Consider the following 19241-nt stretch of genomic DNA (forward strand, 5'->3'; position numbering starts at 1 on the left):
GTATTTATACACCTTCTTACGTGGCAATTCCACTTCAAAGAATTTCTGTCACATATATTAGAAGATAATGCAAAAAAATAGTTATTATATAAGAAGCTCAACAATATGATTACTAATGACAATTTTTAAAAAACTAGGAAGGACAAATAGGGAAGTCATTGGGTAAATACGGCTCTACTTAGACAGTAAAATGCTCTTCTGCACTATTAGCAAGGAGACAAGACTCTATGTACTGATACAGGAAAATGTCCGTAGTGTATTGTTACCAATGGTTTATTCTGAAAATTCGGAGGGAGCCTTACTTTTCACTTCATACCCTTCAGTTCTCTTGGTGATTTTTATCTTGAGAATGTATTTTTAAACAATAATATCCTTAGAGCTCGGTAAGAAATAACAAAGGAACCAACATTTGTAGACGTCGAGCAGGGCCCATCCTCACACTGGGAGGAAGTAGCCTGAGTGAGTCCCTCAAGGACGAAGAAGCGCAGGTCTCATCACGCTTTGCAGGGAGAATGGGCAGCAGAGGTTGTTGTAGAAGAGGAAACCCATTCGCATTTTTGGATGGAAATACGAAATAATATGAATGTCCTGATGACAGCAATTCCTTAGTACTGTTTATGTCTGTGAAGGACAGGTAGTATTCTTTTTCAGGCTGCGATGGACAGAGCATCAAGGATCTCTCCTTTAGAAGCGAATATAAACCCCATTAACTGCTAATAGATTAGAGTTAACTTGTCAGCTAATTATCAGTAACTCACTGAGTTCTCCAATTTTTTTTAAGCTTTCAAGGCCCCAAAAGAGGCACTACAACCAAGTAAAAAGAAATATTATATGAGATCCTTAAACAACTAATTCAGTCTTTTAGCAAGAAGATAGGTAGGTAGATAGGTAGGTATGTAGATAGATAGATAGATAGATAATGTAGATAGATATGTAGATGACATGTAGATAGATAGATATGTAGATGATAGATATATAGATAGAGATATGTAGATAGATATATATGTACATAGATAGGTAGGTAGATAGATATGTAGATAGGTAGGTAGATATGTAGATAGATATGTAGACAGGTAGATATGTAGATGATATATATGTAGATGATAGATATATAGATAGATATGTAGATAGAGATATGTAGATAGATAGATAATGCAGATAGATAGATTTTTTTTACTCCTTTATATTAATTTCAAGAGGTTTTGGGGGGGTTTGGTAGCTTTAAAAAATAAATGAATGAATGAATGTTCTAAGAACAAATCACATCCATGTCTTCATGAGGGTGCTAGTACATCACTATATAAACAACATCTATTGATTATCTAGAGCTTTTTGAAGCTTTGACTGAATTTTTAGCTCTTCTTTTGGATTATTATTACTAGAGACTAAAAAGAACAGCAAGAAATAAGATGTTTCATTCACACAGTGTTCTAACTACGATTTGCAATGATATTGGTATCATTTATACAGAAGTCTGTATTTACAGAATGAACAGTAGTGGGCAATGAAAGGATTCCTTAGATAGAAACATTTTAATAGGATTTTTAATTTATTATATGATGTGATATTGCCAAGGTCCATCAATACATTTTTTCTTCCATATGTACCTTGTATATATGTATCGAGTCTTTGGCATGGTTGTGGTTTTCGAAACCTTTCCTGTATTACTGTGTACTACATTTGTATCTTTTCCATGGATATCTTCCTTCTTTCGCTAATCAAAATTTTGAAGCATGAGGTAAATTTATTTGTTCACTTATATGGCACAAGTAATTATTAAGCACCTATTATGTGCCAGACAGTCCACAAGGCAGTGAAGTTTCTCAAGGAGCTCCTATCACGTTTCCTTTCGGCTTGTATTTTTCTCTTAAGAATAACCCTACAGAGCAAACCAAACCGTTTAAACTTGGTTTGGAAACAAAATCTAGAGCTGCTAATTTTAGCTGTTAACACCTTAGGGCTGGTACTTTGTGTCTTTAATTGGTTTGTGCAGGAAGCACATTCTTGTCAGTGCTAATGTCTCAGCTGCAGTTGATTTTCTGGTGCAAGGTAGTTTCCTTTATGTATAGGCCCTGTGGATTGAAAAATTCCCATCAGTGGAAATGTAGCCATTTCATTTGGCTGCAGAACAGAAGTGAGCTGTCATTTTTACCCCTTAGGTTTTGCTCAGGTTTTAAAAGTGAGATGCGACGTTAACTCTTAATACACAATTTTCCTTTCACCATTCCATTTTTTTAAATGTATTTTTCTCTTTTTTTTTCAAAAGTAATATATTAAATAAATGAGAAAGTACAATAAAAAGCAAAAAGAAGAAAAAGCCATGGTTAATTTTCCCTAGAGATAACATTCTGTTTATTCATCCAGATTTTTTTGTCCATGTTCACAACGCACACATTTATCTTAATGAAAATGAGATCATATATTTACATGGTTATGTAGATTCCTTTTCCCATAACATTAAATTACACTCTAAACTTTATGTCCCTCGGTGTAACCTGTGATATCATTTTGATGACGTCCAGGTTGTATGCAGCCTTTCTCCATTATCTTACATATGGTTGCAGGGAATGTCCTTCCAGCTGCGTCAATGCTCATCCTCTTCCTTATTTGGGTCTTCTTGGAAAAAGTTGAAAGCGGCAAGTGGAACTTCAGCCAGATCTTGAGGCTTGGAGCATAGATAGAATTTGTGTATGTGGAACAAGGAGGACATTTCAGAGTGCAGCAAATAGCCTGAGATTAGAAGCCAGGGTGGAGATGGTCCGCACGTCCACAGTTAGTAAGGAGAATGGAGATGATTTGTACGAGAAGAGCCTGGGCAATACTGTCACTTAGGCGCTTGGGGCCAATATTTTACACATCCTTGAATATAAATGTGCTGATTTGCATTCAGCCAAATGAGTGGTAGGAGTGGTAGGTGTTTTCCAGCAAGGAATACAATGGTGAAAGTGGTCTTTTAGGAAAACCAACAAGACATGAGTATGCAAGTAACTCTGATTTTTCTTTCTCCCTTATAAGCATTCCTCCATCAGAGCAGCCCTCGATATGTGCCACAGGGACTACAGATATAAAATATCATGACCCGAATAAAATAATAAGTAACTTACTTGCCAATTGTCTAGTAAAAATAATTTTGAAATGTTCTTTTGAGTGTGTGATAATGAAAGCATTGCAGAATTAAAATTTGGGAGCCAGTCCTGGGATGTTCTGCTCTGTACTATGTGTTCTACAGTCAGCAGACCATCCACAAATTAATTAACCACAGTGAAATCTGTAGCTGTCTTCTCTTTGTCAAGTCCCGGGGCCATACGGTGGGAAGACTCAAATTACAGATGTGTGTGTATGTCTGAATTGCCTTTAGTCACATTTTGTATGATCCCTTCTTTCATTGGTCAGAGAAACCACGAGTCTTTCATGTATATCTTTCTTAAAACAGCAGTGAGTATAGTTCATCAGTTCACATATACAAATTGAGCACCAGATATACGCTAGGCAACAAGGTACAGTGATGAAGCAGACAGGATATGCTAGGCAACAAGGTACTGGATAAAACAGTTTTAAATTATCAGTGGAAATGTTTACAGCTTATTTAAATGAACTCCTTTGAAAAATTTGCCTGGATTTAACCCAAGAGGTAATTGTTTTCACTGAGATTATTTTATGGATACTGAAATTCTGCCGTCTTTTTCTTGTTTAGGTAGGACTTTCGAAATTTACCCACTTTTTCCACAGAAAGAAACCCATAAACTTATTACAAATTTTTAAATTATTTTCTGCTTTGGTATATGTGTAGTTTTAAATTTCTTTCCACATATGTCTACTTGAGTACGTCAGCTTTAATAACCCCGAACAAAACTTGACATTTGGTCACTCGGTCACCTTCTTATTTGTTAACGAAGAAGAAAATATCCATAGGGACCAGTCTTGACCCATCCATCTGTTCGCAGGATGGCTTCACACCGTTGGCAGTAGCTTTGCAACAAGGTCACGATCAAGTAGTGTCACTCCTGCTAGAAAACGACACGAAAGGAAAAGTGCGTCTTCCAGCTCTTCACATCGCTGCCAGGAAAGATGACACGAAAGCTGCCGCCCTGCTGCTGCAGAATGACAACAATGCAGATGTAGAGTCGAAGGTGAGGACCTGGGAGACGAGCCCCTCGTGCAGCATCCTGTGTTAGGCACCCAAATGTGAAGAATGCCTGGGCTCCCTTTGGAGCTTATGCCAAACACTTAACTGCACTGAAAGGAATAATATCAAGCGCCCAAGTCATCCAGCCGAAGGCACATCCCCTGCCCTTGGCATCTAAAGCTGGGAGGGAACTGTGGGTGCTGCCCTATGTGTGCTAACATGGAGGCCACCTCAAAAGAAATCAATCGATACGTACCCAACAGCGTCCTTCCTTTGAACATATATTTTTAATGTAGTTAACACGTCAGCTCAAACATCAAGGTGAAAACTTACAAAATGCTAGCCACGGTGTGCACAAAATCCACCTTTGGTTGCTATCTCAGACGGTAGGCAATGCACTGAGTATCGATCAGCTGTGGAAACCATGCCAGCAGCCAGGGTCCCAGCCAACAACTCCCAAGTCTCGGTGGAGGAAATGTGGCATTTGGAATAGGCCGTCACATAGCCCTTCATTCAGTCTAGCTTTCTTTCTGTGCCTGTCGTGCTTCCATCAGAGCTTTCACCCTCGTCACTTAGCTGTCATGAGCTTTCTGCCATCCATGATCACCGACAGCAAACTAACCGTTCATTTTTTCCTCCTCCTTGCTTCCAAATGTGTTAACCTAGCTGGTGGTGAATAGAACAACAGAGGTATATATACATATATATACGTGTACATATGATCTATATCTGCATCATCATTTTCCCATTTCTTAGAGCTGCTACCTCATTTCTTTCCCTTCTTCTTTGCATTGCCTTCTGTAGGCTAGATACCTGCTTTATACCCCCACCCTCAAAGTAGCATGTACCAGAGAAGATAGTAGTTTGATTACCAGGGCTTTCTGCAGCTGAACCTGGTGTTTGAAAGGAAGTATGAGGAAGCCTTGAAACTTAAGGGTATTTCAATAGCGTTCTGTGACACGAAGCGTTTTGGCACTTGAGAAACTTATCAGCTGTACCTAAAGCTGCAGACAACCCTGTCATTCTACTCATCTAGGATTGGTTCTCTAGAGTTCTGCATGACACTTACCCTCAGTGGTGTCAGCCAGAGGAAAGTTACCCCAGAAGGGCACACATATGACCCACCCTTGACAAGAGTCAGTCAGATCGCGAGCATGGCTGAGAAGCTTGCTAACAATTCAGAAATGCATCTAGTTCCTATAAGGTTTCAATCTTTGGGGACTAAGTGAATCGCTGCATGTTTTAGCACTTTTTTTAAGGAAGTAAAATGACCTCGGTATGAATAATCCAGAAAAATGTGCTATCGAGGAGGCATTTGCTACTAAAGAGACCAGCTTGTCCATTTCTTCATGAAACGCATTCACCACGATTCAAGACCGATGTGTAATGGTACCTCTTCCCCCCAAATTGCTTTCATCGTTAAAATTGGCTTTTACCGTTTGTTCATTTGACTCTACATTGAATATATAAAACAAGTTAAATTTTGACAGAGTTTCAATGGACGATTCTATGAATGATAAAACAGTGGTACTGATCGAACTTTCTTTGAGCTGTCAAGATATTTCTTGTCATCCCTAGTTTAACTTTTGGAAACATTGGCTTCTGTGTAGTTCTGTTCCTGGATTACTAAAATGGCTCAGTCTCCACCCTTGGTTCCTCCCTGGCTATTCCTCTGCCTGTGAGTTTGGCATCTCTCTGAAATCCTATGAGCAATTGGCACTAATGGAAAGAAACCTAGTACAGAATGGAATGTGGACCTCAGCGTATTTTGCTTCCCCGTTTTTATCTGGGCAGGGTTATGGTATTAACACGTCAGGCAAGGGGCCGGCAGGAATCAGCTGAACGTCTGCTCTGTTTTCTTTCCAGAGTGGCTTCACTCCGCTCCACATAGCTGCTCACTATGGAAATATCAACGTAGCCACGTTGCTGTTAAACCGAGCGGCAGCCGTGGACTTCACCGCGCGGGTAAGAGTGCTGCGGTCTGACGTGCGCTTCAAGCATTTGAAACGATTCTTAACCCTCCTTCCCCAACATGAGGAGGAGGTCAAGACAGTTGCCCGCCAAGGGTCCTCCCAGTCAGTGGAAGGTGTGATGTCTACTTATACTAGTGCGTTTTCTTGCATACAGGTGTGCCTATTTCCTAGGAGGAAAAGAAAACCAAGATCGGGGTCGGGAGTAGGGGTGGGTGATAAATATCTAAGTGAATATATAGAAAATGTGATTTAAATAATGATGACTGGAGACTACACACTGTCCCCCAAGTTGAAATTTCTGAGACTGTAGAAATGGGTCGGATGGCACTAACAGTGCTCTAGACATCAGGGTCTCGATCTTCCAGGTGGGAATGAGTTGGAATGTCTGGATAAGGCCCAGACTTTAGAACCCAAATAATAGAGGCCACCTTTTGCTCTTAACTTCTGTCCCCTCTAAACTTTCAGAATGGGTAACACGATTCTGTAACCTGAGTAAGCTCATAATCATAGGGAAAGGAATTACTGTGTCGTGTGTACTCCTGGACAGCCGCTCAGACATCCCGAGTAACATGGCCCTGAATGTAAAAGCTGGTCTAGCTCTAGGCCTGATCGTCAGCAACAGCATCATCAGAAGTAGAAACAAGGTGGGAAGCAGGACAGAGAAGTGGCTGGATGTGGGGACTCAGGATTCAGACTCCCTGGGTTCCAGTTTTGGATTTAACTTTTCTTTCTGTGTCCATCAGTTTCCTCATTGGTAAGATGAAGTTAATATGGATTATGAAATTAAATAATAAATGATGATAAAAAAAATAATAACAGCACTCCTGTACTGGGTCACTGAGAAGTAGGAGTGAGCGTACCCAGAGCACCTAGCGCAGCGCCTGACACATCAGCACCAGCAGCGCTGTGATTTTGCACATAGCATTGGAAGCATTATTTTTGCTAAAAACCTCACTTGTTAGGGGAGAAGTGGCAATAGACCCGATAGAGAGAACAATCGTAATGCTAGTACCAGCAGTAGTTGTAGCAGTAGTAAAAGTAATACCATCTTTGAAGCAGATGCCAAGCTGAGCATTTTTACCTCATATATTCTTATATCAAGAAAAGTGTTACTTATCCTTGTGTTACAGAAGGGGAAACCAAGGCCTAGAGATAAGAAATAGCTGGTCCAGATCACAGAGCTAGCAAATGAGAAATGGCAGAATTTCAGCCCCAAAGCTCTTCACCCCTCCAGTCTTCCGCCTCCCTCCGCTGATGTTAAGGGTTCATTTTTCTTTTCCTTCTTATAATTCATTAGTTCTATAAAAATTAATACGAACTCAGAATAGGCTAATATAAAAGCTATTTCCAGGGACAGAGCGATGTCTGGCCGCGGCCCTGGGAGCTCCGCCTCTGCCATCGGGACGCGGCGTGCTGCCCAGACCGGCGCTCAGGGGGCCCGGGCCGGCTAGAGGCATGGGGGGCCCCGGGGCCCTGCGACGCACTACCAGAGGCCTGGCGGGTCATCAGGGAGCCGGATGCCCATGGCTGGCTTGCAGGTGGGAACCCCTGCAGGCTCCCCATTCGGCACAGCTGCTCCACTTCGACCTGGCATGCCACCCACCGTGATGGACCCATTCCGAAAACGCCTGCTTGTGCCCCAGGCCCAGCCCCCGATGCCTGCCCAGCGCCAGGGGTTAAAGAGGAGGAAGGTGGCAGATAAAGTTCTACCTCAGCGAATTCGGGAGCTTGTCCCAGAGCCTCAGGCGTGCATGGATCTCTTGGCTTTTGAGCGGAAGCTGGACCAGACCGTTGCTCGAAAGCGGATGGAGATCCAGGAGGCCGTCAGAAAGCCTCTGACGCAAAAACGAAAGCTGTGGGTCGATATTTCTAGTACGTTCAGTCCCAGCAAGGCAGAGGGTGATAGTGCAGGAACCGCAGGGACCCCCGGGGGGAAACCCCGCAGGGGACCAGGGGGCTTCCTGGGAACTCCGAGTAGAGGGGAAACTGTTGGGTGATCCTAGGAAACAGAAGAGGAAGTTTTCTTCCGTCTTTAAGAACCTCGTCATTGAGCTGGACAAAGGAACTGTACGGGCCTGAACCACCTGCTGGAGTGGCACCGGATGCCCACCACCCAGGAGACAGGTGGCCTCCAGGTGAAACGGCCCGAGACCTCATCGTCAGGTGCACCCGCCTGCTCATGCTGGGTCACCAGCCTCCCCAGTACGAGTCGGACCCCCGACTGGCGAGGCTGCTGGGGGTGCACACACACACGAGGGCTGCCACCATGCAGGCCCTGTGGCTCCGCGTCAAGCACAACCAGCTGCAGGACGGCCACGAGCGGGAGTACGTCACCTGCAACCGCTACTTCCGCCGGATCTTCAGCTGCGGCCGACTCCGTTTCTCTGAGATTCCCATGAAGCTGGCCGGGTTGTTGCAGCATCCAGACCCCATTGTCATCAACCATGTCATTAGCGTGGGCCCTAACGACCAGAAGAAGACAGGCTGTTATGACATGGATGTGGAGGTGGATGACCCACTCAAGGCCCAGATGAGCAATTGTCCGGCCTCTACCACCCATCAGCAGATCGCCGCCCTTGATGTCAAGCTCCATGAGACCACTGAGTCCATCAACCAGCTGAAGACCCAGAGGGATCTCACGCTCAGTTGTAGCACTGACCCCCAGGACTTCATCCAGGCATGGCTCCGTTCCCAAGATCATCACTGATGTGATTGGGAATCCTGAGGAGGAGAGACGAGCTGCTTTCTACCACCAGCCCTGGGCCCAGGAAGCAGTGGGGAGGTGCATCTTTGCCAAGGTGCAGCAGCAAAGGCAGGAACTGGAACAGGTGCCGGGAATCCGCCTGACCGCAGGCTCGGGGATCCCTTCCTTTCTTCCCAGCCCTGGAGCACCCCCCTCCTCAGCCTGGAAGGGGACCACCCTCTGGGGCACAGACACGTAGGTCAAGGAGGGGGTGAGCGGTGTCTCCTGTCACCTTCTGCTCCCCAGCTTTAGTTTCATAAGTGTAGTGAGAGGATTCCGTGTTGCTTAGTCCCCAAAGCCTTACTACTTACACGTTGGCTTTAATTGGATTCACAGCAGAGGCCTTCTTTGCCCCCTGCAGGCAGGCCCGAGTAGGACCTGGAGGCTGTGCTTTGACATCGCAAAGGCCCCTGGCTTTGCTTGTTTACAGACCCCCTTGGAGCGAGTGTCAGCGCCGGCTCTGGGCAGCTGGGCGAGGAAAAGGGGCACAGCTCACACTCTTCCTGTAGCCTTTCCAAACCAAAGTTCTTTGCCATTCCTACCAGCCCAGCCTTGCTGCTGGTTTTTTTTTCCTTTCCTTTGGGTATCTGCACTATTCGTGGAGCAGGTTTTTCTATGCAGGAGCCACGTTTTTTGTACAGGAGTAAGCTGGGGATTTTCAGGGAGCCCTACTCGGTATCTCCTTCCTTATTTTCTTTTCTCAGTCTATGCAAGCGGCTCTGGCCGCCATCATCTCCTGAGAGGCCAGAGGGCTGCCACCCCCAGCTCTTGGGCCCAGGGGTAAGGCCTCCTAGAGGGAGGGCACGCTAGTTCTCTGGCGGGGCCTGAGGCATGGGTGAGCGTGCTGGGGGAGGGCAGGGGGAGGGCAGGGAAGCGGTGGCGAGGACTGTTGTTCCCCTTTGGAGCTTGGGGAGGAGGGTGGGCCTAGGGTTTGGCAAGTGTCACTTCTGGCAGGTTTGGAAATTTCCAAATAAATCTTTGTTTATTGGTGGCAAAAAAAAAAAAAAAAAACCCTATTTCCTATCCTATTGTCATCAGCCTGCTAAAAGCCTTTATCAGTTGAAATGAGGCAGCTCATGTCACTCTAGAGCCATGTTCTTATTGCACGAACAGCATCCTTGGGTTTCAGCAACATGGCAGACCCGAGGCCTAGTGTGACATTTTGAAGGACAAAGTTAAGTACTTCTTTAAGTCATGTATATACAGGGCACGCCGATGTGAAAACTGAAGCTCGTGTCTGTAAGATGCATCCTTCTGGTTTTATATCTCTAACTCACAGGAAACCTCATTAAGTCACATCTTCTAATTAGGACATTTGGAAAATTCATGTCAGGGTAGTGTCTGAAGTTTTGTCTTTGTGCCATTGTTCAGAAATTTCCTGATGCTGCTGAAAAGAAGGAGATTGGGGTCATGTTTAAGCAATTTAAGAGGACAAATTGCAGTATTTTCAGACTCCTTCAAACAATTCCAAAGCATCAATTTACATTAAAACAATGACTATGGTAATTACAGATGATGCTAATTTATTGATTAAAGATGAGTGGACATTATGGAAGCTAAAAAAAAAAAACCACACACACAAAAAAGGTTCTGAAGAACAAAGGGGCAGGACAGGAATAAAGACACAGACATAGAGAATGGACTTGAGGACACGGGGAGGGGGAAGGGTAAGCTGGGACGAAGTGAGCGAGTGGCATGGACATATATACATTACCAAAGGTAAAATCAATAGCTACTGGGAAGCAGCCGCATAGCACAGGGAGATCAGCTCAGTGCTTTGTGACCACCTAGAGGGGTGGGATAGGGAGGGTGGGAGGGAGACGCAAGAGGGAGGGGATATGGGGGTATATGTATACGTATAGCTGATTCACTTTGCTATACGGCAGAAACTAACACACCATTGTAAAGCAATTATACTCCAATAAAGATGTTTAAAAACAAAAAGTGGAGACCTCAGACCCACGTTGTTACCTTATTAACCTTGTCTGAATTACCATATGTGATTTAAAAGTCACAGTGTGCTTTTGTTTAAAATATGTTAAAATTCAGACTTTTTTGCTGATTTGGAAAAGCATTTTCTCCAGACATTCCTCATTAAGGAGGCCTCATAGCATTCTGAACTGAAGGCTGTGGTGGGATTTAATCATACTTACTAGGAGGCCTGTACTGTTGCTTACACCCTACGACACATGCTTCCCTCCATACGTGATGGATGGCTTGCAGTAGGTTGTCTGAGCAGAACTGGTCTTCATGAAAAGCTTAATTGGAGGCAACTGCTAGTTGCCTCCAGAAACCCACTGTAGGTTCCAAATCTCCAGTAATTCTGTTATGTAACAATCCAGCGTTTAGCCTTTCGTATTACAGAGACCTCTCCCTTCCCAACTCGAGTGGGGTCCTTCTAGGTCAGAGTTCTCTCAGGGATGTAGCAGGTGAAAGTCAGATGCCCTAGAACACAGATGGGATCAGATTTTGCCTGGTCAAAACAATAAAGGAAGGATCATGAAGCCTCAGTTGCAAAGAACTAGGTGCAAATCATAACCATAAATCGTATGCTTCAGGAACTGGGTTGAGATAGAGGTATCGATTCGAAAGTTAGAGGTCAAGTTACAAAATGACAGCAGCAACCTTTGTCTTAGGGGGGCTGTGATTTCTGCTTCCTGGCTGGGACAGAGCATTGAAGAAAGGCGGATACAGTCTTGTAGTGCTTTGTGGGCTGAGGGCGTGACCTCAAGAATAGCTACCTGCTGGTGAAGAGAGCTGGGGATAGGAGTAGGGATAACCCTTCTGGAATCATTGCCTGCGTGTAGTGCATGTGCAGATACGAGGCAGGTGCGAGGCAGAACCAAACGCGGTGTGACTAAAGAGAGAACACAGTAGAATGGATTGTTTCTATGCTTCTTTGTAGTGCTGGCTAATTCAGGTAGCAAGAAAACAGATCGTAGCCAGTGGTGAACGTATACCCCCGAGCAGCAGTGATGGTGACTGATTTATAGGATACTTACTGGTTCTATTAACACCTTTCCTTAGATTTTTATTATAATGTGAATTTTGATTTTTGTGTTGTAATTTTGCCGTGTTTATGTATTGCATAAGATCTCCTGTCTGACATCTTAAATATTTCCTTTCGGATTATCCAGACCTGTTCAGCCTCAAGGGTCCACAGCAGGGAGTTAATAGAATAGCTGCTGAAGACTGCAGTGCAGTGTCAGCATGCTGCATTCTCTGAATTGTGTCTGCTGAGATGGCCTTGACACCATCTGAATTTATGCGTGACCCTTGCTCCCTTAGCAAGTCATCCTAGCTCTCTTGGGGAAGAGAATGTAAGACACACCAGAGCTGCTCCTGATTCGCTTTCCAGTAAGGAGCATTGATGCCCTGGAGTAGGTAAAGGCCAAATTATATTATTGGATGCCTGCAAAATTCCCTTCATTGAAGAAGATAGATGAATGCTTTGCTAGCTAAGACATTTTTTCATCAAATACAGTGGACCACCTAACTTAATCTGCACTCTCGTCATTAACCTTTCTCTTGTAAATTATTATTTAACTTCCCATCTGGGGAAGATAATTGAGTAAAATATCCTTCTATTGGTCTTGGTATGTAGTACTTTTTTGTTCTGATCTCTGAAAGGATTATGGATTTATGTGTTTGAGTGCTATAACTCATTTGTTTCCAAAAGGATTTCAGGAGGTTTACAGATTAAAATATACAAAGTAAGACATGTAAGGATGAAACAGAAAAAGTAAATGTTACTAAGCAACTGGAAAGAGCTAGTGAGTACAAAGCCCTTAAATTTAGGCTTTAAGGGCTTTTATACATGTAGTAGAAAAGGAAGCACGGGTTATATAGTTTTCACTTTTTGACAATGGAAATCTTAGTTATCTATAGAGACAGGTTTTTTGTGTGTGAAATAATTCAAATGTGATTTTTATATCATGTGAATCATTGTATTAAGAGCAGTGAGTTTCCACAGACATAGAGAACAGCCTTGTGGTTGCCAGGTGGGAGTGGGGGAGGGAGAGGGATGGACTGGGAGTTTGGGGTTAGCAGATGCAAACTATGAAATTTAAAATGGAAAAACAACAAGGTCCTACCATATAGCCCAGGGAACTATATCCAATCTCCTGGGATAAACCATAATGGAAAAGAATATAGAAAAAGAATGTATATATGTGTATAACTGAGTCACGTTGCTATACAGCAGAAATCAGCATAACGTTGTAAATTAACTATACTTTAATGATAAAAAAGAACAGTTTCATAGTTGACGGTATCTTTAATAGCTACATTGCAAAAGGTTCCATTCCTACTACCCCATACTGCCTAAGTCTCCATCTGTGTAGGCGCCTTGCCCAGGGAGGCAGAGACACTATGGCCCAGGTACTTAGCTGTATGATGCTCTAATTGCGTGTGATAGAACTTGGCACGTGTGCCACAGATCTGTGACTAGTTAACATGTCCAACTGGACTGCCTTTCTCAAATAGCAGTTGTTTTGAACAAAGCTTTAGCAGGGGCTCGGCCACATTTGGAACTCAATTATGTCATAAGAAAGGCTACTTTATCTAAAGTTCTTAGAGAAAGGCTACTTTATCTAAAGTTCTTTTTGTTAAAGTGAGAGCAGTGTTTTTAGACAGTTGAACTCCTAAACCTGTTGATGGAAACATACAAGTGTCAGGTTTTACGTTCTGCCCAAATAAGAGGTCGACACGGGGTCAGCACATGCATAAGCAAAACGACGTCCGTGGATAAACATTATCTGGAGACTTCCTTTCTCAGTTAAATTCATTCTAGCAAATATTAAAGAACTTCCCCTGTAAGCTAGACCTGGAAGTCCAGACTCAAGTAAGCCACTGACCTGACGCTACTAATTTGTTGAGGCCCCCATGTGCTCAACCATACCAAAAAGTCTCTCTCTCTTAATTCCCCAAAGCACAACTAAGTCTTGGCTCTAGGACCCAACAAGACTTCTCTAAAAACTTTGGGATTGATGAAGGGAGTTCAGAACAGAAAGGCAGAGCTTATTACTCAGGCATATAAAGGAATGAAATAGTGCCATTTGCAGAGACATGGATGGACCTAGAGATTGTCATACGGAGTGAAGTAAGTCAGAAAGAGAAAAGCAAATATCATATAATAATCACATATATGTGGACTCTAGAAAAATGGTACAGATGAACTTATTTGCAAAGCAGAAATAGAGTCACAGACGTAGAGCACAAACTTATGGTTACGGGGGGAGGGGGAGGGATGAAATGGGTGATTAGGATTGACATATATACACTATTATATATAAAATAGATAACTAATGAGAATCTACTGTATAGCACAGGGAACTCTACTCAGTGCTCTCTGGTGACCTAGGTGGAAAGGAAATTTTAAAAAGAGTGGATATATGTATACGTGTAACTGATTCACTTTGCTGTAGGCAGAAACTAACACAACATTGTAAAGAAACTATATGCCAGTAAAAATTAATTTTTAAAAATGAGATTAAAAAAAAAAAAGGCAGAGCTGAAGGACCTGTTCTGGATAACACTGTCCCCAAAGTCCGTGGGCTATGACCCCTTCCTCAGGAAAGGGCTCCCTTGTGAGCCCCCTGAAGCCACTGTGTTGGAGAGTCTCTCTTACTTCCCTTAGCGAGAACCCCTTTTACCAAACACTATGTCTCTTCTGGTCAGAGTCTAAGCCCCTTAACCTAGCCTCTGGTCCCAGAGAGAAGGGGAACCCCATTTCCTCTACACCTGGGCTCTCTTAATTCAGTAGCCACTAACAACTGAGTACTAACCTTAATTTAAATTAAATGTAAACTTCTATGCCTCATTCCCCAGAACCACATTTCGGGTGCCCAGTTTCCACGTGTGGCTAGCAGCCATTGTATTAACACTGTATACGTAACATTTCCATCACCACAGAAGGTTCTTTCGAGCAAAGCTGAGACACCATCAGTCTCAGGCCTCCTTCCCTTCGGTGTCATAATTATCTCTAAATGCAACCTTCCCCTCCAAGGAAAGTGATGCTTTAAGCAGGAGCAATTTTACTCCTAATAGACTCGCCCCTTTCGGCTCCAAAAGCAGATTGCCGCCTTTCCCATCATGTAAGCAGAGACCGCCGTGACCACCAACAGCAATAAAACTGAAATCTTCTTCCAAAGAGGACTAAAAATACTGCTGGCAACTTGAACATAGTCATTTCTCCCCAGTTCATGCCATGGAGAGTTCAGAAATATCAGAGATTGAGATAGGTCTCAAGAGAGGTCTCCAATTGCCAGAGATTATGCCGCAGTTACTTCTGTGAGCCTCTGTTTTTTAAACTGGGTAAAAGATGCTTGTATCCTGTTCCTCAAAGACGCTTTCTCTGACCCCCTACAATAGGTCGCTCCCCTCCTTGCCCCAGTGTGTGTGCTCATCGTGCCCTGTTGGTCCCGTGATTGGCCTTGAAACTGAATTCTGTGCGAGTGTCTGTCTCGCACTCTGTGTTTATTACCTAAGCCCCTTGCGGTCTGAGATGCCTTATTCACCCTCTATCCCCAGCTCCTCCACGGGACATCTTTCCTCACCTGGTAAATATCCTCTTTCCAAATGCTTACCACATTCCTGCCTCTGTGATAATGACTTTAACGTGAACTTCTTCTTTTCAATCCTCCGGTGAAGGACTCAGCCGTGGAGAATGTGTCTCTTGCCATTTAGATTTTGTAAGGGAGGTAGGCATTTTATTTCAGAGAACCATTCCTCAAGGTACTGGGGGCAGGCAGGACCTGTATTTTTGCTGCCTGGCAGCCCTTGATCTGCCTCCCTGAGTGGTACCTTTCACGTACTGACGGAGCTGCATTCCATTAAGCCAGAGGGTGGTACCATGAGAGCATCCAGGGCGTTGCCTGCTGCAGAATAAGTGCTCAGCGGGTGCTCATTTTCTTCCTTTCTTCTGTAGGTAAAATGTAGTAATCATGATATAAAATAGTCGTGATTTGAGTGTTCAGTAAGTTCCAGCTTCCTTGTTAAGCATTGTGTGTGCATGAGCTGAACAGTCCTATTCAGGCTAAAGTAGAAGTGTCGGGAAATACGCCTCACACGCCCTGTGCTTCACCTCCCCTGCAGGACTCTGAGTTCCTCGAGGGCAGACCTACGTGTTATTACACATTTGGGGATCCCTGGAGTGTAACCCACTACCTAGCACTGGGAAGGACTCGATATATATTTGTTGAATTCAAGAATGAATCAACAGATAACTTCCAGGCCTCCTTATCCACTATTCCCGGGCACCCAGTACCTATTCAAACCTGCTTTCCTCAAGCCCCAGTCCTCTCCCTGGTCTATCAGAATTTCAGGCCGAGCTTCACATGGTGTTAGGGACCCACTTCCCAAACTGATGTGAGCTGCATTACGGGGGATGGGAAATCCACAGGATTCTGTTAGAGGGGTAGAGGCAAGTGCACCAAACCCAAGTATTGAATGTCAGACGCTGAGAGGCAAGTTGATTTGAGCAGCCACGAGTCTTGCGATTCAGCAGCGTAGCTGACCTTGGAAGACACGCCTAGAACAAAGAGCTAGTCACCAAGGTCTGCTGCCTGGCTTTGTTCAGTTAAGGGTGTCTGAAGCAGAGCCTCCGTTTCTGAGCTGTCAAAGCCCAATCAAGGCCACCACCAGCCAGTGCTAGATCATCAGCCACTCAAACGTGGAGAAGAGGTGAGCATCGCTTCAGCAGGAGGGTGACTTTTGTAATGTTTTCATAAGGGTCCAGGGCTTCCGGAGACGCTACTGTAGTTTGTGTGGCGATGCCATTGCAGACACATTAAAAAAAAATATTTTCCCTGCATTATACGATTTATTTTTAAAATAAAATACAATAAAGCAAAAGAAAGAAAAGAAAAACCGCCCATAAGAGTCCTATTTTGTTAACGTTTAGATGTCTGTCCTTATAAAGCCCAAACACACACACACACACACACACACACACACACATTCATTTTTATTGATACGTATTTTCAAATATAAAATAAGTTATGTTTATCTCCTAGTATAGGTTCAACAGCATTAAAGACATTTTTTTTTACATCTTTATTGGAGTATAATCGCTTTACAATGGTGTGTTAGTTTCTGCTTTATAACAAAGTGAATCAGTTATACGTATACATATGTTCCCATATCTCTTCCCGCTTGCGTCTCCCTCCCTCCCACCCTCCCTATCCCACCCCTCCAGGCGGTCACAAAGCACCGAGCTGATCTCCCTGTGCTATGCGGCTGCTTCCCACTAGCTATCTATTTTACGTTTGGTAGTGTATATATGTCCATGCCACTCTCTCGCTTTGTCCCAGCTTACCCTTCCCCCTCCTCATATCCTCAAGTCCGTTCTCTAGTAGGTCTGTGTCTTTATTCCTGTAAAGACATTTCTAATGGGTTATATAAACCTCCTTTGGAAAGAAAATGGAGATTTGGGAGCCTTTAGCAAAGAAATGTGAGTTATGGAAAAGTCTCAGTGTGGTTACTGCATTACCCATATTCTTGTTACCATGGTGATATTAACATCTCAGGAAGAACAAAACCAGTAAGTAAGCGGAGGCCAGAGTGGTGGGAGATAGACCTTTTCTAGAGAATTGCTCTCTGCATGCCATGCAATCTTGTTCCTGCCTTTTTCATTTAATCCCCTGAATGCCACATCAAAGGAGAATCTCCTATATAATTTTTTAAGGGAATGTTTTTGTCTTAAACCCATGAGTACATTGGAGCTTATTAACATCCTACCCTGTGGTATGGGATGTGTGTTGTTGTCGTCTGAGGAGCTGAAGTTTCTAAGCTGTAGCAGCCTAGACTGAGGAGGAAAGTTCTCAGATACATGCTGGAGCCCTGGCTCTCATCCTGGCTGTATCATCGGTCACTGATGTGGTCCAGGGCAAGCCTCTTCATCATGTAGGCTGCATTTTTCTTTTCTTTTTTTTTTTAAATTTATTTATTTTATTTATTTATTTTTGGCTGTGTTGGGCCTTCATTGCTGCACACGGACCTTCTCTAGTTGTGGCGAGCGGGGGCTACTCTTCCTTGCAGTGCACGGGCTTCTCATTGCGGTGGCTTCTCTTGTTGCGGAGCACGGGCTCTAGGCATGTGGACTTCAGTAGTTGCAGCACGCGGGCTCAGTAGTTGTGGTGCATGGGCTTAGTTGCTCCGCGGCATGTGGGATCTTCCCGGGCCAGGGCTCAAACCCATGTCCCCTGTATCGGCAGACGGATTCTTAACCACTGCGCCACCAGCGAAGCCCTGCGTTTTTCTTATTAGCCAGATAGGAGAGAGATCAGTCAACCACAAGCCCTTCCCTTCTGCCTGACCACCTTATCTGACAGGGATGGAGGCCTTTCGCAGAAGAGAGTAGGTATAGTACAGTGTCAAAGCAAACAGCAAGGCAGTCAGACTGCTGGAGTTCCACACTGGTACTGTGGCTTACTTTCTGTGCTCCTGGGCAAGTTATTCTTGCTTCTTCAGCTTTGTCACCCGTAAAATGGGTCCGAAAATAGTACCCAAAGCGTAGCATCGTTGTGACCGCACGAAATAGTCCATATGAATTGCTTAGCGTGTGGGCCAGAGTCCTAGCCATGTTTGTGCTGGTGGTGGTGATTAATGCTTACATCTGGGAGGAGACCCATCAGTGTAAGACACAGTCACCTGTCAAGCGTGACACATGTCAAGCAAGCGACATCATGTCAGCTCTCTAGAGTACTTCTGGAGCTGGTCAGACATGGTGCGTCCCAGAATGTTGGAGTTAGTGTTTGCGTTGTGTCAGCATGAGAAGGACAGCCTTTACCAAACGATTAACGTGACATTGTTTGAGACAGTAAGAACGCCAGTAAAAAAAGATCATAGAAATTGGAAGGTACATATTTCCCTTTGTTTCACTTTTCGTCTTTGAATATGTGCCCTGCTTCCTGCAGTACAGCTCTAGAATTGTTGCTCTGAGAACATGTTTAAATGACCCGAATGAATCCTATTTTGAAATTCCGTGAAATAAAGTTCTATTAAGTTAGGAGTTGGCAGTGCTCGCTTTATTCATTTGCACTTTAAAAGGGAATAATTCATTAGCTGTAGAATTTTCATTTCCTCCACTGCAGCCCTCCACTGAACATTCGGACCATTGTTCACACTTCCTGTTGTCAGAAGGTGCACTTGGATGAGCTCAGATGCACCCTGGTCCCCTCCTGGGCATCTTAGTTCTTTCATGAGAAAATCTTGCTCTTGTTCCTCTGGTGGTTTGAAGCATATACAGGAAGGGCGAAGGGGCACCTAGAGCGAAGCGTTTAGGACTTTGAAGAACCAAACGTTGCAGAGAGGTGAATTGGGGACACATGCGCGATCCTTTATTGGCTCTCTCACAAGTCAAAGCGGTAGGTTCCAAGAAAACAAGTTCAGGGAGGAG

General features: G+C 44.0%; 1 protein-coding gene and 1 pseudogene across 2 annotated transcripts in view; both read left to right on the forward strand.

Annotated features, from left to right (window-relative positions):
• Nucleotides 1–19241, forward strand: part of ANK3 (ankyrin 3) — a 331394-nt gene that overhangs the window by 118096 nt on the left and 194057 nt on the right. For both annotated transcript variants that reach the window (XM_019935870.3, XM_019935867.3), the window contains exons 6-7: nt 3945–4130; nt 5993–6091. In XM_019935870.3, coding sequence (XP_019791429.2) covers nt 3945–4130; nt 5993–6091 — 285 coding nt within the window. The remainder of the gene's footprint in view (nt 1–3944; nt 4131–5992; nt 6092–19241) is intronic.
• Nucleotides 6669–10595, forward strand: LOC117308526 (SWI/SNF-related matrix-associated actin-dependent regulator of chromatin subfamily D member 2 pseudogene; annotated as a pseudogene).

The sequence above is a fragment of the Tursiops truncatus genome, chromosome 16 (assembly GCF_011762595.2).
Source record: "Tursiops truncatus isolate mTurTru1 chromosome 16, mTurTru1.mat.Y, whole genome shotgun sequence".
NCBI classification, from domain to species: domain Eukaryota; kingdom Metazoa; phylum Chordata; class Mammalia; order Artiodactyla; family Delphinidae; genus Tursiops; species Tursiops truncatus.